The sequence below is a fragment of the Centruroides sculpturatus genome, unplaced genomic scaffold (genome assembly GCF_000671375.1).
Source record: "Centruroides sculpturatus isolate CEXI.00-Female unplaced genomic scaffold, Cexi_2.0 scaffold361, whole genome shotgun sequence".
Lineage (NCBI taxonomy): Eukaryota > Metazoa > Arthropoda > Arachnida > Scorpiones > Buthidae > Centruroides > Centruroides sculpturatus.
The window spans coordinates 77,616-102,935 of NW_019385072.1; the positions used below are offsets into that span (position 1 = coordinate 77,616).

The window sequence follows — 25,320 nt, forward strand, 5'->3', positions numbered from 1 at the left end:
GTGCATACCACTTTTTATTTTAACACACATTATACTATCCTCAGGTGCATGTATATTGATCTGATAGCACTATTTGCTCATTCCTCCTCCCGTGTTTAAATATGTGTATATATATCTTATGTGTAATACCAGCTTAATGGTCACTATCTCAGGTAATTGTATTTTATCATATAAATCACTGTACGCGTATACTAATTTTTTAAATGAATTCTGTAAATTTTGATACCTGTAACCAATTTGATAATTATGTAATAATAATAGGACTGAAGAGGGGCATTAAGCCCGAAATGCATATCCGTCCAAGTCAATAAAGCAACCCTTTTTCCTCTTAAAGTGTTCCTGTATGATACGTTCTCAACAGCAACATTGTGCTAACCAAACACATATAATAGAGAACAACAAGCAACCTTGATTCTAAAATTTGTTGTTATTAGACAATATACATATATTTGTTTCGTGTAAACGAAATATGGAATCTTGCACGTGTACTGTATGCAATGAATGTCATTTTAGTTTTTTATTCAAAGTATGTTTACTATTAGAATATAGTTCTTTTTGAGCCCATGAGAGGATCAATGAGAAAAGAATATGCCTTAATAGATTTTGGAAAGAGACAAATATCAGCTCCTCATGGCCAAGGAATATAACGAGAAAAATTGGAAAACAGAAGATTAAGAAGAATTAAGTTACTTGAAGTTCAGTGAAATATGTGGATTAAAAGAAACCCTCAGGACGTTCATCTGAAGATACTCCAGTACATGAGGATTTTGGTAAAACAGATTTTAATAACTACGCGACAATTCGAGAGACAGAATTGAACTAACCGCTCTTTAATTTTTTATGTGATTATCTAATTCAATTTTTCTCAATCGGGACCCTTATAGGCCCTTGGGAGAATCGTGAGATCAAATATCTCACCTTATACATAAAAAGGTAAAAGCGTCTCCAAAGGTAATCAGCATAAGTCAAGAAAATGACAGTAAGCCAAACAAAGAATAAAATGGACAGAAAAGTAAGAAAGTATTATATGGTCATGGAAAATTTATTTAATTTATAGTTTTATACGATCGTAATTTCCTATTTGCTTGACATCATAAAAGTATAAAACATTTTTTCCATACGACTACAAGGTGACGGTTTGAGTAGGACTCTCAAGACAGGGAAAAACATCAATTGCCTTCTAGTGTTGATTAGTAAATCAGCGACAGTTAGTCACTGTCCTTGACAGGGTTACACTGGAATGTCCTTGACAGCGTTACACTGGAATGTCCTTGACAGCGTTACACTGGAATATCTTTGACCACGAACGTAGACTCAATAAGACATATACCACTGGATATCCATGTCCGCTAGCTACATAAATACTCCTAAGCTTCATGTTTTCCTCTCTAATAATCCGAATTCAATTTGGATCTTTTTTAAAAAAGCATTGTATTCTGTAAATGTTATACTGACGAGGAATTACTAAAATATAGTGGTTTGAAATGCATATATGCTAATAAATAATAAATAGTGCGAATAAATAATGTTACAAATACTTGCGATGTTAAATTAGTCAATGCGATTCCAGACAATTGATATTCGGAACAGAATATTGTATTAAATTTCTTTGGTTTACGAATCAAGAATTTAAAACTGAACTAACAGTCCTTCATTGGTTTTAGCCACTCACCCACTGATATGAAATCATAGGCATTTATAATCTTTAATCGCTATTTTAAAGTATCAATTTAAAAGAAAATTAAAACTGAAATAAACAACGTCAGGTTTTACATACATTTCCTTTAATTATAATACTAAAATAAACTTCTATTAATATTTTATTAAAATATTGTAAATAAAAATTAAATCAGGTTCAAAAATTTTAAATTAATTATTATATTTTATGTTTATATTGATCATTTTATAATAAAACATCAAAATAAGTTTTATAGTTTAAACTGGCTCATCTTTATTGAAGAAATGCTTATTCCTTTTTTAAAAATTAGCTTTAAAAAATATTAAATTTCTAATGCTTAAGTATTAAATTAAAATAAAAAAAATTTACCTTGTAACTGACATGCCTATAAAATAGCAATTGTTGTTAACATCAATCCTATTATTGGATCGAGATATGAAAAAATCAGTTGCCTGATATGCTCTAATGCTTGAAACACCATCAATTGATTCACTAAAATTATCATACACAGGAGAACGAGTAACAGACTCAAGACGAGATAATTGTCTAGATGTTGTAATATAAAATTTCTAAAAAGTTTAATAAAAAAAACATAAGAAAATATCAAAAGTATAAATTAATTATTAGCATGGTCAAGTATCTCAAATATAAAAATCTATTTTCTTAATTATTATTTTTTTATTAAGTTAAAAATATTTTAATTTAATGTTTGTAGACTAATGATGATAAAATAATAGAATAAAAGTTTATATATGTATTTTTCAATTATTTAGTTTATGTTTTTTTTTAAAAGCTAAGATTTTTTTTCATATATTGTAGTATTTCTTAATTAATCACTTTGACATGTCATTTTAGAATGCATTTTGAATCTAGACTCCTCTTCAGCTGTTGACAATGTCACAATGAAAATATATTTTTAGTTTAATATTAATCAATAAAAGGCATAAATAATGTCATATGCTATTTTTTACTCGGTAAATGACATTATATCTTTTATTGGTTCCTTATTTTTCTTGTGATGTTACTCAGGACCAGTGTTTTCAAAGAACTGTCAATAGCTCTAGACCTGAAATGCATTCTAAAATGACAATTCAAAGTAATAATTTTTGCCATGCTCTTTAAACACATAACCTGTATGATAAGTCCTATATTTGTCAAGTTGTGAGATTTAAGAAGTACAATTGAATAGGACAAGAAGCTTTGAGAACATCATGCAAGTACAACAAAGATTTTTACAATTTGAGATAACTGACTGTTTAACAATAATTGATAATAAACTTACAAGAAGTGCATAATACACAAATAGCAATGGAATAAATGAAACAATCAAGACTTTTGAAGAAAATTCCATTACAATTACTGTTGCAACAAAAAAGAAAAATATATCTGTACAAAAGTATAAATTAGAAGGGATTTTATACTTGATCAAAACTTAATGCATAAATCTATATATATATATATATATATATAAAAGTGTGAATAAAGTACTTGTCTTGATTGATTTGGTTAATTTATGTGGGCAGGATCTATAGCACTTTTTTGTAATGTGATGGTTTTGGTTTCAGTTGACAGTGATGGAACATTTTGCTTTTAATACTCATATATATATTTAAGGGATGGAAAATTTTGTTTTGGTTTCAGAACAACTTTTAGGAACAAATTAAGTTCAAAACCCAAGGTTTGATTCTGTTATAAATTAAAATGTATTTTAACTGGATTTGTTTGTAGAAGGAAAATGTAAAATACTTGATTTTGAATATTAAATGGAAATTAGGACAACAATTAGCATTCATATCAATTTCAGTTCCTGTTACGTGTAATTTTCTAACACCATTGGATAGGCACTAACAACACTGGGTATGTTTGTAATTGAATAATAAGCCGGTCATAAAGGACCAAGCAGACTGTCAGTATTAATGATTTAATGCAGTTTGTATGCTCATGTGAATTTAGAAAGTGAAATGATTCCGATAATTGTCTATATGAAACAATCCAAGAAAAAATTTTATGTATTCCACTAGCGGCATTTGGAACGGCCACGATGATGATGATCTCAAAGGACCATGCCCGNTGCACTTTAAAGATCTCTAACTTCTCCAAATATTTCATTGTATGTAAATTTGTTGTAGGTTTAATTAGTTCCACCCAATCCCAATGAACTTGAATGTCTCGTGCGCTGATAGTATAGTGTTGTCACAGTTCGTATTAATCATATATGTATTCTCTTTGATATGTTGCTGCAAGTTGCGCATTATTGTGCCCACATAGATAAGATGAGAATTAAAATGCTGATCATGTAATGGTATAGAATAGATCCCTGATGCTGATTTCCAGTCTTAAGAGCTTGAAAACCGTTGGATTGCGTCAATATATCACCCGGAAATTATTAGCCTTGGCCATTTTTTTTATGTATTTGTCTTAAAAACGGGACATAATTTAAAACTATCCTTTATCTTCGGTCCACCATAACATGCCGTTGTTTAGTTGTTTGGAAGGTTGTGATTAATTTCTCTATGATTTCCTTTCGGTATCCCTGTTGTTCTGCAAGCCTTAAAATATTGTTTGGCTCCGTTATTGTGTCTTTTATGTTTGTACAATGTGTGTAAGCTCTTTTTATACAGGATCTAAAGGCCACTAATTTGATGTGATGCGGATTGATCAAATTATGCAGAATTAAAATTATATTAAATTATATAGTTTGTTTATTTTATCCATCGCATCTCCATTTCCGTTATTTATATTTTTATTTTTGTATTTACGTTCTGTTTTGTGTTTGATTTTATATTCTACTAGCTGTAAGGACCTGCTTCGCTGGGTTTTTATTTGTATGTAATATAGTTTTTTTATATATATATAAAACACTGTTTTTCTAAGTAATCTAGAATCTAGCTGCAAGGACCCGCTTCGCTGGGTTTTTAAAAAGTAATGATAGTGAAGATTAAGATAATTACATTATAGCCAATCTTACCTGTTTTCACAAAANGGCATTTGGAACGGCCACGATGATGATGATCTCAAAGGACCATGCCCGTTCAGAGCAGGTGCTTTGTAATAATTAAAGCTAGAACATCTAGGCACTAACAATTAAGAGCAACAAAATTAGGTCACATAACTCATACAAACAGTTAACTTCTAGTGCCTTCTAGACTTCGTTTTCATTTGAAATATCTTTACTAAGAGCCATTTCTACCACAAAGCAGACTGTCAGTATTAATGATTTAATGCAGTTTGTATGCTCATGTGAATTTAGAAAGTGAAATGATTCCGATAATTGTCTATATGAAACAATCCAAGAAAAAATTTTATGTATTCCACTAGCGGCATTTGGAACGGCCACGATGATGATGATCTCAAAGGACCATGCCCGTTCAGAGCAGGTGCTTTGTAATAATTAAAGCTAGAACATCTAGGCACTAACAATTAAGAGCAACAAAATTAGGTCACATAACTCATACAAACAGTTAACTTCTAGTGCCTTCTAGACTTCGTTTTCATTTGAAATATCTTTACTAAGAGCCATTTCTACCACAAAGCAGACTGTCAGTATTAATGATTTAATGCAGTTTGTATGCTCATGTGAATTTAGAAAGTGAAATGATTCCGATAATTGTCTATATGAAACAATCCAAGAAAAAATTTTATGTATTCCACTAGCGGCATTTGGAACGGCCACGATGATGATGATCTCAAAGGACCATGCCCGTTCAGAGCAGGTGCTTTGTAATAATTAAAGCTAGAACATCTAGGCACTAACAATTAAGAGCAACAAAATTAGGTCACATAACTCATACAAACAGTTAACTTCTAGTGCCTTCTAGACTTCGTTTTCATTTGAAATATCTTTACTAAGAGCCATTTCTACCACAAAGCAGACTGTCAGTATTAATGATTTAATGCAGTTTGTATGCTCATGTGAATTTAGAAAGTGAAATGATTCCGATAATTGTCTATATGAAACAATCCAAGAAAAAATTTTATGTATTCCACTAGCGGCATTTGGAACGGCCACGATGATGATGATCTCAAAGGACCATGCCCGTTCAGAGCAGGTGCTTTGTAATAATTAAAGCTAGAACATCTAGGCACTAACAATTAAGAGCAACAAAATTAGGTCACATAACTCATACAAACAGTTAACTTCTAGTGCCTTCTAGACTTCGTTTTCATTTGAAATATCTTTACTAAGAGCCATTTCTACCACAAAGCAGACTGTCAGTATTAATGATTTAATGCAGTTTGTATGCTCATGTGAATTTAGAAAGTGAAATGATTCCGATAATTGTCTATATGAAACAATCCAAGAAAAAATTTTATGTATTCCACTAGCGGCATTTGGAACGGCCACGATGATGATGATCTCAAAGGACCATGCCCGTTCAGAGCAGGTGCTTTGTAATAATTAAAGCTAGAACATCTAGGCACTAACAATTAAGAGCAACAAAATTAGGTCACATAACTCATACAAACAGTTAACTTCTAGTGCCTTCTAGACTTCGTTTTCATTTGAAATATCTTTACTAAGAGCCATTTCTACCACAAAGCAGACTGTCAGTATTAATGATTTAATGCAGTTTGTATGCTCATGTGAATTTAGAAAGTGAAATGATTCCGATAATTGTCTATATGAAACAATCCAAGAAAAAATTTTATGTATTCCACTAGCGGCATTTGGAACGGCCACGATGATGATGATCTCAAAGGACCATGCCCGTTCAGAGCAGGTGCTTTGTAATAATTAAAGCTAGAACATCTAGGCACTAACAATTAAGAGCAACAAAATTAGGTCACATAACTCATACAAACAGTTAACTTCTAGTGCCTTCTAGACTTCGTTTTCATTTGAAATATCTTTACTAAGAGCCATTTCTACCACAAAGCAGACTGTCAGTATTAATGATTTAATGCAGTTTGTATGCTCATGTGAATTTAGAAAGTGAAATGATTCCGATAATTGTCTATATGAAACAATCCAAGAAAAAATTTTATGTATTCCACTAGCGGCATTTGGAACGGCCACGATGATGATGATCTCAAAGGACCATGCCCGTTCAGAGCAGGTGCTTTGTAATAATTAAAGCTAGAACATCTAGGCACTAACAATTAAGAGCAACAAAATTAGGTCACATAACTCATACAAACAGTTAACTTCTAGTGCCTTCTAGACTTCGTTTTCATTTGAAATATCTTTACTAAGAGCCATTTCTACCACAAAGCAGACTGTCAGTATTAATGATTTAATGCAGTTTGTATGCTCATGTGAATTTAGAAAGTGAAATGATTCCGATAATTGTCTATATGAAACAATCCAAGAAAAAATTTTATGTATTCCACTAGCGGCATTTGGAACGGCCACGATGATGATGATCTCAAAGGACCATGCCCGTTCAGAGCAGGTGCTTTGTAATAATTAAAGCTAGAACATCTAGGCACTAACAATTAAGAGCAACAAAATTAGGTCACATAACTCATACAAACAGTTAACTTCTAGTGCCTTCTAGACTTCGTTTTCATTTGAAATATCTTTACTAAGAGCCATTTCTACCACAAAGCAGACTGTCAGTATTAATGATTTAATGCAGTTTGTATGCTCATGTGAATTTAGAAAGTGAAATGATTCCGATAATTGTCTATATGAAACAATCCAAGAAAAAATTTTATGTATTCCACTAGCGGCATTTGGAACGGCCACGATGATGATGATCTCAAAGGACCATGCCCGTTCAGAGCAGGTGCTTTGTAATAATTAAAGCTAGAACATCTAGGCACTAACAATTAAGAGCAACAAAATTAGGTCACATAACTCATACAAACAGTTAACTTCTAGTGCCTTCTAGACTTCGTTTTCATTTGAAATATCTTTACTAAGAGCCATTTCTACCACAAAGCAGACTGTCAGTATTAATGATTTAATGCAGTTTGTATGCTCATGTGAATTTAGAAAGTGAAATGATTCCGATAATTGTCTATATGAAACAATCCAAGAAAAAATTTTATGTATTCCACTAGCGGCATTTGGAACGGCCACGATGATGATGATCTCAAAGGACCATGCCCGTTCAGAGCAGGTGCTTTGTAATAATTAAAGCTAGAACATCTAGGCACTAACAATTAAGAGCAACAAAATTAGGTCACATAACTCATACAAACAGTTAACTTCTAGTGCCTTCTAGACTTCGTTTTCATTTGAAATATCTTTACTAAGAGCCATTTCTACCACAAAGCAGACTGTCAGTATTAATGATTTAATGCAGTTTGTATGCTCATGTGAATTTAGAAAGTGAAATGATTCCGATAATTGTCTATATGAAACAATCCAAGAAAAAATTTTATGTATTCCACTAGCGGCATTTGGAACGGCCACGATGATGATGATCTCAAAGGACCATGCCCGTTCAGAGCAGGTGCTTTGTAATAATTAAAGCTAGAACATCTAGGCACTAACAATTAAGAGCAACAAAATTAGGTCACATAACTCATACAAACAGTTAACTTCTAGTGCCTTCTAGACTTCGTTTTCATTTGAAATATCTTTACTAAGAGCCATTTCTACCACAAAGCAGACTGTCAGTATTAATGATTTAATGCAGTTTGTATGCTCATGTGAATTTAGAAAGTGAAATGATTCCGATAATTGTCTATATGAAACAATCCAAGAAAAAATTTTATGTATTCCACTAGCGGCATTTGGAACGGCCACGATGATGATGATCTCAAAGGACCATGCCCGTTCAGAGCAGGTGCTTTGTAATAATTAAAGCTAGAACATCTAGGCACTAACAATTAAGAGCAACAAAATTAGGTCACATAACTCATACAAACAGTTAACTTCTAGTGCCTTCTAGACTTCGTTTTCATTTGAAATATCTTTACTAAGAGCCATTTCTACCACAAAGCAGACTGTCAGTATTAATGATTTAATGCAGTTTGTATGCTCATGTGAATTTAGAAAGTGAAATGATTCCGATAATTGTCTATATGAAACAATCCAAGAAAAAATTTTATGTATTCCACTAGCGGCATTTGGAACGGCCACGATGATGATGATCTCAAAGGACCATGCCCGTTCAGAGCAGGTGCTTTGTAATAATTAAAGCTAGAACATCTAGGCACTAACAATTAAGAGCAACAAAATTAGGTCACATAACTCATACAAACAGTTAACTTCTAGTGCCTTCTAGACTTCGTTTTCATTTGAAATATCTTTACTAAGAGCCATTTCTACCACAAAGCAGACTGTCAGTATTAATGATTTAATGCAGTTTGTATGCTCATGTGAATTTAGAAAGTGAAATGATTCCGATAATTGTCTATATGAAACAATCCAAGAAAAAATTTTATGTATTCCACTAGCGGCATTTGGAACGGCCACGATGATGATGATCTCAAAGGACCATGCCCGTTCAGAGCAGGTGCTTTGTAATAATTAAAGCTAGAACATCTAGGCACTAACAATTAAGAGCAACAAAATTAGGTCACATAACTCATACAAACAGTTAACTTCTAGTGCCTTCTAGACTTCGTTTTCATTTGAAATATCTTTACTAAGAGCCATTTCTACCACAAAGCAGACTGTCAGTATTAATGATTTAATGCAGTTTGTATGCTCATGTGAATTTAGAAAGTGAAATGATTCCGATAATTGTCTATATGAAACAATCCAAGAAAAAATTTTATGTATTCCACTAGCGGCATTTGGAACGGCCACGATGATGATGATCTCAAAGGACCATGCCCGTTCAGAGCAGGTGCTTTGTAATAATTAAAGCTAGAACATCTAGGCACTAACAATTAAGAGCAACAAAATTAGGTCACATAACTCATACAAACAGTTAACTTCTAGTGCCTTCTAGACTTCGTTTTCATTTGAAATATCTTTACTAAGAGCCATTTCTACCACAAAGCAGACTGTCAGTATTAATGATTTAATGCAGTTTGTATGCTCATGTGAATTTAGAAAGTGAAATGATTCCGATAATTGTCTATATGAAACAATCCAAGAAAAAATTTTATGTATTCCACTAGCGGCATTTGGAACGGCCACGATGATGATGATCTCAAAGGACCATGCCCGTTCAGAGCAGGTGCTTTGTAATAATTAAAGCTAGAACATCTAGGCACTAACAATTAAGAGCAACAAAATTAGGTCACATAACTCATACAAACAGTTAACTTCTAGTGCCTTCTAGACTTCGTTTTCATTTGAAATATCTTTACTAAGAGCCATTTCTACCACAAAGCAGACTGTCAGTATTAATGATTTAATGCAGTTTGTATGCTCATGTGAATTTAGAAAGTGAAATGATTCCGATAATTGTCTATATGAAACAATCCAAGAAAAAATTTTATGTATTCCACTAGCGGCATTTGGAACGGCCACGATGATGATGATCTCAAAGGACCATGCCCGTTCAGAGCAGGTGCTTTGTAATAATTAAAGCTAGAACATCTAGGCACTAACAATTAAGAGCAACAAAATTAGGTCACATAACTCATACAAACAGTTAACTTCTAGTGCCTTCTAGACTTCGTTTTCATTTGAAATATCTTTACTAAGAGCCATTTCTACCACAAAGCAGACTGTCAGTATTAATGATTTAATGCAGTTTGTATGCTCATGTGAATTTAGAAAGTGAAATGATTCCGATAATTGTCTATATGAAACAATCCAAGAAAAAATTTTATGTATTCCACTAGCGGCATTTGGAACGGCCACGATGATGATGATCTCAAAGGACCATGCCCGTTCAGAGCAGGTGCTTTGTAATAATTAAAGCTAGAACATCTAGGCACTAACAATTAAGAGCAACAAAATTAGGTCACATAACTCATACAAACAGTTAACTTCTAGTGCCTTCTAGACTTCGTTTTCATTTGAAATATCTTTACTAAGAGCCATTTCTACCACAAAGCAGACTGTCAGTATTAATGATTTAATGCAGTTTGTATGCTCATGTGAATTTAGAAAGTGAAATGATTCCGATAATTGTCTATATGAAACAATCCAAGAAAAAATTTTATGTATTCCACTAGCGGCATTTGGAACGGCCACGATGATGATGATCTCAAAGGACCATGCCCGTTCAGAGCAGGTGCTTTGTAATAATTAAAGCTAGAACATCTAGGCACTAACAATTAAGAGCAACAAAATTAGGTCACATAACTCATACAAACAGTTAACTTCTAGTGCCTTCTAGACTTCGTTTTCATTTGAAATATCTTTACTAAGAGCCATTTCTACCACAAAGCAGACTGTCAGTATTAATGATTTAATGCAGTTTGTATGCTCATGTGAATTTAGAAAGTGAAATGATTCCGATAATTGTCTATATGAAACAATCCAAGAAAAAATTTTATGTATTCCACTAGCGGCATTTGGAACGGCCACGATGATGATGATCTCAAAGGACCATGCCCGTTCAGAGCAGGTGCTTTGTAATAATTAAAGCTAGAACATCTAGGCACTAACAATTAAGAGCAACAAAATTAGGTCACATAACTCATACAAACAGTTAACTTCTAGTGCCTTCTAGACTTCGTTTTCATTTGAAATATCTTTACTAAGAGCCATTTCTACCACAAAGCAGACTGTCAGTATTAATGATTTAATGCAGTTTGTATGCTCATGTGAATTTAGAAAGTGAAATGATTCCGATAATTGTCTATATGAAACAATCCAAGAAAAAATTTTATGTATTCCACTAGCGGCATTTGGAACGGCCACGATGATGATGATCTCAAAGGACCATGCCCGTTCAGAGCAGGTGCTTTGTAATAATTAAAGCTAGAACATCTAGGCACTAACAATTAAGAGCAACAAAATTAGGTCACATAACTCATACAAACAGTTAACTTCTAGTGCCTTCTAGACTTCGTTTTCATTTGAAATATCTTTACTAAGAGCCATTTCTACCACAAAGCAGACTGTCAGTATTAATGATTTAATGCAGTTTGTATGCTCATGTGAATTTAGAAAGTGAAATGATTCCGATAATTGTCTATATGAAACAATCCAAGAAAAAATTTTATGTATTCCACTAGCGGCATTTGGAACGGCCACGATGATGATGATCTCAAAGGACCATGCCCGTTCAGAGCAGGTGCTTTGTAATAATTAAAGCTAGAACATCTAGGCACTAACAATTAAGAGCAACAAAATTAGGTCACATAACTCATACAAACAGTTAACTTCTAGTGCCTTCTAGACTTCGTTTTCATTTGAAATATCTTTACTAAGAGCCATTTCTACCACAAAGCAGACTGTCAGTATTAATGATTTAATGCAGTTTGTATGCTCATGTGAATTTAGAAAGTGAAATGATTCCGATAATTGTCTATATGAAACAATCCAAGAAAAAATTTTATGTATTCCACTAGCGGCATTTGGAACGGCCACGATGATGATGATCTCAAAGGACCATGCCCGTTCAGAGCAGGTGCTTTGTAATAATTAAAGCTAGAACATCTAGGCACTAACAATTAAGAGCAACAAAATTAGGTCACATAACTCATACAAACAGTTAACTTCTAGTGCCTTCTAGACTTCGTTTTCATTTGAAATATCTTTACTAAGAGCCATTTCTACCACAAAGCAGACTGTCAGTATTAATGATTTAATGCAGTTTGTATGCTCATGTGAATTTAGAAAGTGAAATGATTCCGATAATTGTCTATATGAAACAATCCAAGAAAAAATTTTATGTATTCCACTAGCGGCATTTGGAACGGCCATGATGATGATGATCTCATTTGTCTTGCACGGCTTTGCAGGTGTATCCAGAGATTGCCAGTTTTTCATTCTCATGCAGACAGTTGTGGGTTAATAATGTATTGTTCATCAAAAGTGGTCATAATTGCCAACAGAATGCTAATTGATGTCTATCTCTAGTTGTAATTTGTTGATTTTTGTCTGATTTACTTTTTAGAATTTTTTAACCTGTGATTATAACTATTATTGATAATTTGCAAAAGCTAGATTTATAAATGTATTATAGTAAAATTATTTATTTTTAGACACGGCTTTCGAGAAGGCGGCCAGGCAAAGAGCATGAAGCGTGGAGCAGCAGCCACCGGCTCTGCTAAATGAAGGCAGTGATATCTTTGTATAGATACGAAATAAAATTTTTTTGGCAAATCTTAATTTTGATTGTCAAATTGATATTTTTTCCTTAACTTCCTTGGTACCCACCAATTTTTAATTTTAATGTAATTAAATATAAAAAATACTTAAAACCGGAAAAAAACGAAAGAAATGCGTTAATTTGAAGAGAAAGCTTCAAAGTTTAACTTCCCTTTCTCGCCTTTCCGCGAAATCTGACGCCGATGAGTAATTGTGTTTACAGCTGGGTGACCTTGAGAACAGCTGGTATCGTCTTTAGCGGAACATTGATAAGTCTCAGGAGGGTTTAAAGTGGGTGAATACAAGCTGGCCGTATATTTTTCTAAACATTTTTCAAAAATTACGTTTTTTATTGCAATTTCCGACTCCCCCGACTTAAACGTATATATAATAAAATAATTAAAAAACTATTGGAGGTCGTTTTTGACATCAGAAACNACACAAAATGTCAAAAGAAATTTAAAATGCAATTACATCAAGAAATTAAGATGGATATTCTGAATGCAGAATATTAAACCAAACAAAAGCAGAAACACCTATATCACGGCATGGGATAACATTGTACCCCAACAATGCATTTTTGTAAGCATTCGATTATGGTCCTCTTTATGCTCTGCCCCCTTTGCCAATGCCAGAGATCTTCATACAGGGTTCCTATGCACCTGGAAAAGTCAGGCAAAATTGGGGATTTAGATCAGTGTTCCGAAAAAGTCATGGAAAGTCAGGGAATTTGTTTCCTTGATTGCCTTGTTGATTTTGTTTGCTGACAGCATGACTGACCAATTGTAGCTGTCTGCAGGCAGTTAGAAGTATTGTGGTACAATGCAACTATGAAAAGGGAGTGCAGAATATTTTCAGGATCTCAAAATTTTCCCTGAAATTATAGCACACAAAATATACAAGCATACAACAATATCAATTGTTATTTTTTAAATTTTAAAATACTTTTAGATTTTAAAACTGCTGTATTGATTATGCAGTATTATAAATTTGAGAGAGAAATCTAATACTCTTAATAATCTAATGTTGATAAAAAAAATTTTTGTAAAAAAAATATTTTACTTTTACCTCTTGCAATTTACACTTTCAATTTGAGGGAAGATGTTAATGAACTGATGGAAAGAAATGATAACAAAGAACCAAAAATGATAAATAACTTAATATTAATTCAAATGGTATTATTTATCATTTTTCATTTTAATAATATTGATCACATAACAAAATAATTTCTGATTTCTGAAACTGTTTCCCAGTTTATTATTAATTTATAAAGTTTGGAAAATTTATTAAAGGACAAATTTAATAAATTTATACTTTTCTACATGGATTATACTGAATTCTTTTAATAATAATTAACGGCATTTTCTTTTTTCAAAGCTACAAAGTTTTACAGTTATGAGTTAATAACAGGATAAATTATTATTTAATAAAATATTTTAGTTTTTTGTAGAGAAGACATGACATAATTCTGTCTTTCTTATTTTATTTTTGATTTTACTAATTAATTCATCGATCATAAAAAATATATAACTGTTAATTAGAAAAAATAACCAGTTAAAAAGTTGGAGAAGCACTAACGTATGTGCATAGTAAGTTGAGTAATATTTTATTTTGTTAATGTGCCATACTGTAAGAAACATGAGGGTCTGAATTTATACAAAGTTAGTTAGGGAATTTAAAAAAAAAAATTTGAGTAGGAACCCTGTTCATACCAGATACTGAATTGATCATTAAAGGCATGAACAAAATGAGTTAGAATTTTATATGTTGGAAAACCAAATTCCGAACAGCAAAAGAAGTAAAAAGCAATGTGTTGAACACACGACAATTTCAGGACATCATAAAGAAATCACACCAATGGTTTCAACAAAATAGCATAGTCTTGATCAACGGTGGGCAACCCCCGGCCCGCGGGCCAGCTACGGCCCGCGAGATGTTTAGAAGATATTATAAATAAATATTTTTCGATGTAATTCGTCTAGTTTAAATTGAATATTATTTTCTGAAGTGTTGCGGCAGCAATGACAGGAAAAAATAAGGGAGTCATTTCCTTATTAAAACAAAAAATGGGAGAACAGAATTTTTCTAAATTATTTATATCTCATCGCATCATTCATCAAGAAAATCTATGTGCAAAAGCTATGCAATTAGAAAATGTAATGTCTGTCGTATCCAACTACATAGTGCTGTTTTTATTGTGTTTAAAGTCACTTAGATTTTACAAATAGGTGAGCCGTTCACAGCCCGGCACACGCATTTGTAAAATCTAAGTGACTCATACAACATGGAATTCATATAAAACGGAATAATCAACAGTGTTATAGGGGGGTCGACTGTAGTAATTAATTTATTTTTATTTATTTATTTCATATTTGCAGACTAAAAATTTACAGGTCACAAGATGTCAATTAACTACTATGGCCCGCGGAAAAAACATAAAATTTATTCTGGCCCATGTTATAAAAAAGGTTGCCCACCCTTGGTCTTGATGACAAATCAAAAGGAGAGTGGTATTGTTAAAACAATAAACCTACAAAGAGAAATTACTTGAATATATTACAAGCACTGAATGTCAACCGGCACCCGTCCATTATTTTTTATTAAACTTAATAATAAATTTGGACCTGATTTATACTTTAGTTTTACCAACACTTAAAGGCAAAGTGGACTAGTCCATTAAGTCTTTTTTGTGGCCTGGGGCTGCTCTATGTGCAGTGTTTCTATTCCACAGTGTTGAATATTAAACCTGTCCCCATTCTGTTTTTTTTTTTTTTTTTTTTTTACAGTTTGGTGAGGGCAGAAAGTATGTATATTCCATTAGCTTCCTGTATTTAAAATAACCAGGAAGAGAGACCATACAAACTACACTCAATAGAATGGCCTTTTTTTTCTAAGAAATTCCTAAAATTTATATTTCATAATTATTAAGATAAATTATAAAATGAAAATTTTATTCACCAACATGCATATGTAGAAATTTAAATAATGGATTGTTTAAGTCCATTGAAAAGTTTTTTGTTGTTTTAAGACTTTGTGGCAAAGTAAAAGTGCAAGAAATAGAGTGAGGAGTTTGGCATTGTCACAGACTGGGCTTGCAATGATTCAAGTGATGACAGCTCATGTCCAACTCCCAGCTTGTAGTGTTAATTTGTTATTTAAACATTGCGGTTACTTACATTACATGAAATATCTTACATTACAGAATAGAGAATTTTCATAGTGAAAGTTACCAAAAGTTAAGGCAATGATTTAAACAAAAATATTTCGATATCTGTGTCCATAAAGTAGTGGTATTCAAACTGATTCACAGAATGTCCCACCAATGGCCTAGTGTATAAACCACTAAACACTGGTCATGGGTTTGTGTCTGGCCAGTGGGTTGGCCAAATGGAGTTTTATGGGCACTCTTCATGTTAATAATGCTTAAATAGGAGCCAGTTTCTATAAAAGGCTCCAAGGAGGCATTCCCCTCAGTAGATTGCCCACATATGTTACAGTATACCAATAAACCAGACAGATTCACAAAACCCCAGGGTTCTGCAAGCAACTTTTAAGGCTTGTGCAAAGGATATTTATAAGAAATTTTTATTTTCTTATTTTAAATAAAACTATTGAAAATGGCCATTTATAAATGGTACATTATTTAACTATAGGAAACAGTATTTATTACTTTAAAACAGTTGCCATCTGTACAGTAATTTCAGAAATATGCCTTATTCTCAAAATAACTACTGAAAAAATTAATTTGCAAACAGTTATCACCATTTTTGTACTGTATGTATTGACTTCTCAGTGATATTTTTCTCCGCTAGAGGGCTACTAAATTTTTGAAAGTTTTTGCAAGACTGCTAATTGCTATACTTCTAGACCGACCAATAAAATGCTCAAATTGATGTACAAGGAAAAATTGTACAAATACACATTTTGTTGAAATGCCATTATACATCTTATATAAAATATAAATACTACATTAATATATTTTATTAGAGTAGTTTCCATCTAGTGAGCTGTCTAGAACTGAACCTTTTTTGACATAGGGCAGTATTTTCTAAACTAAGAATTCACAAGCATTGGAGGGGTAGACTAAGGTTTATACATATGAAGTAAGTATGATATATAAAGAAAAATAATAATTAAGTAGGTAATGCATTCCTGTTAATGTTCAATATGTTGAAATCGTATGCAAAAACAAATTTTAGATTATGCCATTCAGATGTTTGTTTTGCATGTATTATAAGGGAGAGTTTTAAAAATTTTTTATTGTAAGAAAGGGTCTTACATAAAAAGTTTAAGAGATTCTGACATAGGGGAACCTAGTTAATACTTCTACACATAGAAGACATAAGTGTAATGGATCAAGATAGCTGTAGGATAATTCTCTCGAAGGTTGACAACACTGCTTCAATGCTTTTTTGTGCGTATTTTAAACAAAAAATAAAGAAATAAAAACAGTATCATTATACCCTTGGCAATAAAAATACTCATGCTTGCAGGCAGGACCTGTATTGAAAACTATACTATAGAGATTTGTTTATGTATATAGATCCTGTGGACTGTCACTTACACAAGTTATCCAAGGAAAAGAGTTTAAGATATCCAATCTCATGAACTCTTTTAGCTCTGTTTGGGATAGCTGTGAAAACAATCAAATTTCAGCTTTATAGAGTATTATGAATCACTGAAGTGCTTTAACATTTTTATTTGCTCTCATATGTAGCATGGCCATTTCATATTGCCAAACTTCTTGCTCTATTTATTTGAATTAAACTTGCCATTTGATTATTCAATATAAAATTTTTTTCCAGGGTTAGTCTTTTAATTCCAGCCTAAAGAAGATAATGCCTAGTCTCTGTAATTTCCCCCCTCTATCATTTTTTAATTTCTCAGTCAATCTTGGAAGTTTAAGTAAATGGATTAGAACTGTTTACAAACAAAAACAAAGCTTGCATTATTCAAGATTTTTATCTATATGGTCAAACCTTGGTTTTCAAACAAAATTTTGAATGTCAATTGGCCCCAGAATGGCCATACAAGCTACTTAGCAAGAGTCAGCCACAGACACTTCAACACAGGAAGTATACAGAGTTGACTAAGTCAACAGCCTGACAAATCAGTGACAGGACTACCGATTTGGAAGTTAGTGGTGCCGAGATTGCCTTGTCATTAGATGTCACAATACAAACCATCAACAACAATGTTATTCAAATTAGATTTCAGTGCACACCTGGGTAAGCATTGTAATTGAATTTAATCAAATTAATTGACAGGCACCTTTAAACATGGATTTGAGGATAACTCAAAAATAATTACTTTTTTATATATATATTATATATATATATATATATATAACAGGGAAAGGAGCAATTTTGGCGAAAAGGTCACGTCATACCGGTCCGCACTACGGGTAAATATTGACATTCAACTTTGCAATTTATCGTTTACTCAGCCATCTGATCAGTCAACTTGAGTGACATCACGCTGTCGATTGAAGCCGAGTGCAGCGCACGTGTCAAACGCACGGTAGACCAGAGAGGGGTCCAAAATTGATAGCACGGTTGTTGTTCTCCCGCTGACGTCTCTTCTTTCCAACACGTTGAATCTTGTCGAGAACAGGTGGGCGGAATTGCTCGAAACGACTTCACTTCACTAAAGTATCGAACGGTTTTGGAAGTGCTGAATCAGGTTCGATCGGATTATTGCCATTTTCTGCGCCACACGGTCTCCTTCCGACGCGTTTTCCCACCGTATTAAACCAGTTTCGGCGCCATCTCAGCGGAGTTTTCCCCACCCACACCCCCTTGCTGCTGTAATTCGTTGCTACGGCAACGATGACGAATCGGTAACGTGAGGGAGATTCCCCCCTTCCCCCCTCTTTTAAAGAGGAAATTAGAACCAAGATAGTCACGCGGATCCAACTTTCCACTTAGAGAAATGGGCACGAATTTGAATTTTTATATCACTCCAACCCGCGTTATCCTATGGTCAAAAAGGGTAATTGTCTGGGCACCCATTCCAGGGTACCCACCAATCTTTTATAAACCACTGTAGTAAGAATATCGAAATTTAAATTTGAGCCATATCTGAGGATCTCGTATTGCCGGTGTGGCACTCCAGGATACCCCAAAAATTCTCCTGAAGAAAGATGTCTGAAGTCAGCACTGTACACGAGGCTATCTAATTCAAATTTGCGTACGAAGGGGCCCTACGAAGTTATAAAGCGCCACTATTGTACAGCAAATCAATCTACCCGTGTACTCTGGTACAATTGGATTACCGAACATCGCGCGAGCGTCCGGATCATTTTTGACCCATTCCTGGGTCCGGGCCATCTTCAAAATTCGATATCTCGTTAACCGCGACCGCTAACGTCACGCAACCGACGATAATTAAACGCGGTCGGTTGTCTGTCCGTGTTTATGATGCGGGATTTATTAAAAGTTGATATTAGTTTGGCCTAATTAAACTTGTTGGATACATTATTGGTTTAGTGCCAGTTTTCCTCAAAACTTCTTTTCGGCAGTGAAATATTTTGACGTATCGATTCCTGTAGGAGAGGTGACATCTGGCGAAATGGCCAAGTCTGTCGCAAAGACATCTCGTTTCTTTACTTTCTTCTTTTTTTTCCCTTGCTTCTCCTCTTTTCTGAGAGAGTGTTCGGACACCCGTTGGCATCTATAGTTTGAAGAGGAAGGATGATGTAACCTCGGCTGGCGTTTGCTATCCATCAAGCGCAACATCTCGGCCCCGAAGGTGTAAATGCAGCGCAGATGTCGTATCTGGCTGTCACTATCACGTCCGGGCGTGATGGCACACACGTTGCTCCTTAAATCCTACATAATAGGTTATACGGGGGGTTCGGTTCTAACGCAAGGAAGTGTTTGTAAACGGGGGGTAACGAGTCATACTTTTTACTAAATGTGACGGGCACACGAACAAGAAGCCAAGCAAAGTGTTTGATGAATGAGAAATCCATTCTTTCATCGCTGGCGTGTAAATATTTCAAACCACATCTATTTAATCAAACCACAAAGAAAGGAAGGAAGAGGAGAGAGAGAGGAAAGTGAAGGAAGGAGGGGGGAGAAAAAAATTCGTGAACGTCTCTTCGACCGAGAGTGAGAAAATTACATCAAAAATTAAAGGGGTTCACCGTCGGGCGCTGAACATTCGATGAATAATTAAGATGTTATTTGAATTTGAAATCCCCAAGGCTTTCCTTTAATTTGATTTCCATCCAACTATTAAAGTTAACGTTTTTTTTTTCTTTATTATTTATTTTATTTTAAAAAAAATTTTAATAAATTTTCATCTCTTGTTTAATTGTATGTGTGTTTATATACCCGCCATGTTTATACGATTTTTATAATGGTTCCCTGTTTATTTTTTCCTCTTTTACAGGTAAGCCGTGGTAGAATTACACCTTTGCTAAGAGGTGAGTGACTGCAAATATTTGTATGGTCATTAACGACGAACAAAAGAGTCGAGGTTCGTGACCCCTCCAGTAATGCCGCTTTGTATCTCCACCTGCTTTTTGCTTAAGTCTGCCCTTCTGTACAACCGAATCTGGGGGGGAAGGAGTGATTTTAATTTTCGCGAAATTCGCCGTTTTTCACGAAGTAAAAAATTTATCATTTCCCTTGTCACTGATTGATGCAGTTTCCGTTTCATCGATCAATATCGACGTTTCGAAACACGAACGATGTGGTAATTTATGTCTTAAAATTTTTATCGATTGCCGTTTCGTGTAGTCGTTTTCGATCTCCTATTTATCGTATAGATTTTTGTGTATGTGTGGAACAGACAGACTGACGGACAGGTGGATTGGAACAGGTGCATCTAGGCTCCGAGTCTGGTAACTTTAATCGTTTAATAAAGTGCAGATGCGGTTATAAAAATGGAGACGGATACCCGCTGCGTGTGTTAAGAACTTAGACTGCACGTTCTCGACTTATAAAACTGCATCAGGGGGTAAGTTTTAGTGTGTGTGTGTATGCGAGTAGAAGCAAAGAGGTCATGTGCCACTTCTAGGAAACGCTTATGGCCGACTCCCATACTAGTATAGTGTACTTTATGTTGGGAATTCTGCAGAGAGTTGGTGGCAATTAAACTGTCCAGACGTTTCTACAGACTGTGCAATCCATCAATCAAAAACGGTGCGGGAATGTTTTTTAATCGTCTCGCTTTCCTTTCCGCTTAGAAATATATACACTAATTTTTTTTTTCCTTCTTCTTCTTCGCGCTGTTCTATAGACGTGTGACGAATAAATATCTTTTTATCGGGTTTTCTATCCATGTTTTTTCTTCATAAAAAGTGATTAAAATGTAACCGAAGTATGGAGTATAACGCGTAGCAATCGGGGATTTCGCCGGCTAATTTTACAGAANAAGTTTCAAATTTTATTTTCCTTTGTCTCGCCTTTCTGTGAAATTTGACACTGATGAGTCATTGTTTACACAGCTGGATGACCTTGGGAACAGCTGGAGTCGGATTTCCCGGGACATTCTCATAGAAGTCTCAGGAGGCGATGGGTTTATAGTAGGGTGACTACTAGTTGGCCGTATATTTTTAAAAAATTAAAATTTTTATTGCGATTTCCGACCCCCCCCGATTTAATTAAACTTATATATAATAAAATTATTAATTAAAAAACTATTGGAGGTCGTTTTTGATATCAGAAAGCAGCTTTAAATAACTTTACCGAAGTAAAATCAGTGCACTACAACTTTAGAACGATTAATCAAATTTGATAAAAAATTTTATCAAATTAATCGTGTGTCGTTAAAGGTTGATTAAAATCGCGATAAAATTTTTTCGCGCGGGTAAAAATTTTTGAAAAAATTTGGAGACAAAAAACATTCCAAAAATAAAAAAAAAATTGTCAAAAGTGGCCTTAACGACCGAGTTTTTCGTAACGCTATGTAACTTGCCCGAGATAACTCAGATTTGGGGCTTATTAATTAATAGCGCTCTGCAACGAGTGCGCGCTGCTGTTTGTAGGCATTTAGGAACTGTGAAAGAAAGATGGCGGCACCCGCACTATCGATAGTATCGTGGAGGAATCTATAATTCTAAAATGAGCTTTCAGAGGCAAAAGGGTCCCAATTGTAAAATTTAACCATTAAATGGATTATTTGTGAAAGAGCATTCAAAGTAGCCACGAAAACAATTAGAATGCTCGCACTGAGGTATAAAAGAACGCACCCTTTATTAGATTTCATGTTGTACGAGGGTTTTACCCAATTTCTGATCCGTGTTAGAGTGAACCTGTGCTATAGAAGTGCCGTGTTATATGGGGGTTATGTATAAACCAGTGATTCTCAAACTTTTTCAATCCACCGCCCCCTTTGTTCCATAAAGTTATACCCAACGCCCCTAACCCATTTTCTCTTGTGTGAGAAAGAACATTTTTCCTAAAATATTTCCAATCCTATGAATCTCACACTTTGTGCCCTTACCATACATTGTTCTCAACATCTGGAAACCATTAAATGCAATGTTTCCTCTTATCAGTTTAACAGAGAAAAGGGAACGGCTTTCAGTGACCCCAATTTTGCCTTTGGTCACCATTCAATACCTTGCCTCCAGCACCCCCTAGATTTACTCATCACCCACAAGGGGCATTATTGTCCACTTTGAGAAATGCTGGTGTAAACAATGGCTATTTAACTTATGCTTTGCGTTTTGAAGCCCAAATTTTGAGATTCAAATTCTTATCCAAAACAGAATTTTCTAATTATTAATTTCATTTAATAACATTTCTTGGCCTTTTCCCAACTAGATGAGGTTGGCACTTGGTCTCTCTCTTCCATTCTGCCCTGTCCAAAGCAACTTCTACAGAGATGTCGCACTCCTCTTGTCATGTTTAAGGGTGTCTATTGGTCTTATCCTTGCCTCTACCACTGACATTCCCAGGACTCTTTGTACTGGGGCTGTTTCTGGTTGGTGTTGTACAGGTCCAAAGTCGGTCAATTTGACCTCAATTTTTATTCTGTCTCAGTGATGTCCAATCTTCCCTTGATGTAACTATTCTTTACCTTAGCTTTCCTTGTGACACCACTCATCCCCTCAGCATCTGCATTTCTGCAACATGCATTCTCTGAACCTGAACTTTCATTACAGTCCAGCACACTGAACCATATAACATTGCAGGCCTAACAATCACTTCATCAAATTTTCCTTTTATTCTTGCAGACATTCTTCTGTCACAAAATACTCTAACTAGCCCCACTCTATTTAGTCCAACCATCCAACCAGCTGTGACTATTATATCTACATCAATCTCTCCATCTTGCTGGAGTAGATCACAAATATCTGAATCTTTCATTCTCACTCCTTCAATTTTCATATTGACTTCATTCTCAGAAGGACCTCCAAAAGCACATTTTCATATTGTTTTTTTTCTGATCTTAAAGCCTTTTCTTTCCAGTCCTTGCAGTGTAGTTTGTTCTTGTCCACATCAATAAGTACTGTACAATATCATCTGCATACAGCAGACATCAAAGTATTTCATCTTGTAAGTCTCCTGTCAGCACATCCATAATCAAGACAAACGTCTTGATTAAGGTAGAGGCTCAGCCAAGCCATGATGCAAACCAATGTCTACAGGAAATTTGTTGGTCACCTTCACATTATCTCCTTACTCTTGTTGTGGGCTCTTTGTACATATTGTCAATGACCTTCATATATCCCCTCTACTCCTTAATGCCCACAATCCTGCCCACCAAATCACTTTTCTTGTGATTCTATCATAGGCTTTTTCTCCAGGTTAGTGAAAACCATGTACAAGTCTTTTCTCAGTACTTTTCCATCAGTTGGTGCAGAAGGAAAATGGCCTCTACTTTTCCTTGATGTCTGAACACTCTTGACTTCTCAATAACTAACTCTCCCAGATTTTGATTGTGTGACTCATCAACTTTATACCTCTAACTTGAACAATCCTGAATGTCACCTTTATTATATACTGATACAAGATAGCTGTATCTCCTTTCCTCTGGCATATTTCCCATGTTCAAAGTTTTATTAAATAATCCAGTTAGTCATTTATGACAACTGTTGTCCAATGCCTTCCATGTCTCCACCAATATTCTGTCTGGGCCCACAGCTTTTCCATTTTCCATTATACTTGGGGCAATTTCGACCTATTGCACATTTACTACTACAGTCCTGCCTTCCTTTTTATCCATCTCCAGATCCCTTTCAACCTTAGACTGGAATTTTGGTAGACCATAGAAGTATTGTTTCCAATGCTCTCTTTTTCACCCTTCAATTTCCATCATTGTATCTTTGATTCTCCAAAGATACAATGATGGAAATTGCCAATCTGAATTTGAAGATAAAATATGGGAGGTTGTCTGGCCTCCCATATTTTAATTTTCAAATCCATCACAAGCATCCTGTGTTGAATGCTAAGGCTTCTCTCCTGGTATCACTGCAATCTTTACACATCTTCAGATTCTCCCTTCTGACTAAAATAGAGTGGTGGGAGAATGTCACAGATTGATTAAGTCATCATACACACCATTCTCTTTACATAAAGGGTATTTACTATGGCCAAGTCAAAGGCCATTACCATCTTGAGAATTTGTATTCCTTGTTCTTCACTCTAAAGCCCTGTCCACTATATCCTCTCATAACGATTTCTTTCTCTTCCAACATGTAGGGTCCCAGACAAGGTTCGAACTTGAGTAAACCGTGAAATTCTTGCGCGACACAAAATGTAAACAACGAGACTCGGAACAGCTCGAGTATGTGTCAAACTATCTGTCAAGGTCTTGGCGGAAGACAAACTCTAACACGAGCACTCATAAATAGGTAGATCTTTGACACGCGTGTCTATAAAATGTTGACCGAGATAAACCTTTCGAACAAAAAAAGGGGAATTTTTGATATATGAAAGATGAAAATGATCGTTAAATTCTTAGACGTCAAAAAATGGTAAATAACCGCCTGAGTTATGAGTGCAGGTGTTATTATTTTATAAACAGTCACCGAGCAGAGTCGACAAAGAGATATCAGATGGACACTTGGAATTGGACCTTTCCCGCGACCCGAAAAGGTTTCGTCTTGCACCTGGAGACAAAGGGGAGACCAATCGAGAAGCGAGGAATGGAACGAGGGACCAATCCGAAATGCAAACAGTGGGGGAAAAACTATAAAAATCTGAACTTCAAGGTCGAAAAAGAGTCCCCTCTGGATTAAGCCTACGGTGGTGATTTAGATTGTGTTGTGCATCCGCTGATCACCGAGGACGCCGCAACGTAACAACAAACTTCTGCTTCGTCCAGATATCCTTCTCGTCCGCCCAAACTGCGACCGATCACACAAACTTTCGCCGTTCCCAGGAGCACCGAGATTTTGGAATTGTCCAATATCGATGTAAGCATGAATTCGAACAAATAAACAGATTTTATCTTGTAAAACACTTGTTCATCATTTGCCTCCTTCGCTACCGCCCACATACGCGGTTTCCCTTAGGCTCATTCTGACGCGAGATAGACTTTATTCCCCCTCAACGTCGGCAAACTTACA

At 34.7% G+C, this 25,320-nt stretch overlaps 1 protein-coding gene across 1 annotated transcript in view; it reads left to right on the forward strand.

Annotated features, from left to right (window-relative positions):
* LOC111634243 (probable 60S ribosomal protein L37-A) overlaps positions 1–12,815 on the forward strand; it is a 60,879-nt gene extending 48,064 nt beyond the window's left edge. Inside the window, exon 4 of the mRNA XM_023378969.1 lies at positions 12,689–12,815. Coding sequence (XP_023234737.1) covers positions 12,689–12,761 — 73 coding nt within the window. The 3' untranslated portion in view covers positions 12,762–12,815. The remainder of the gene's footprint in view (positions 1–12,688) is intronic.
* The last annotated feature ends 12,505 nt before the right edge of the window (positions 12,816–25,320 follow it).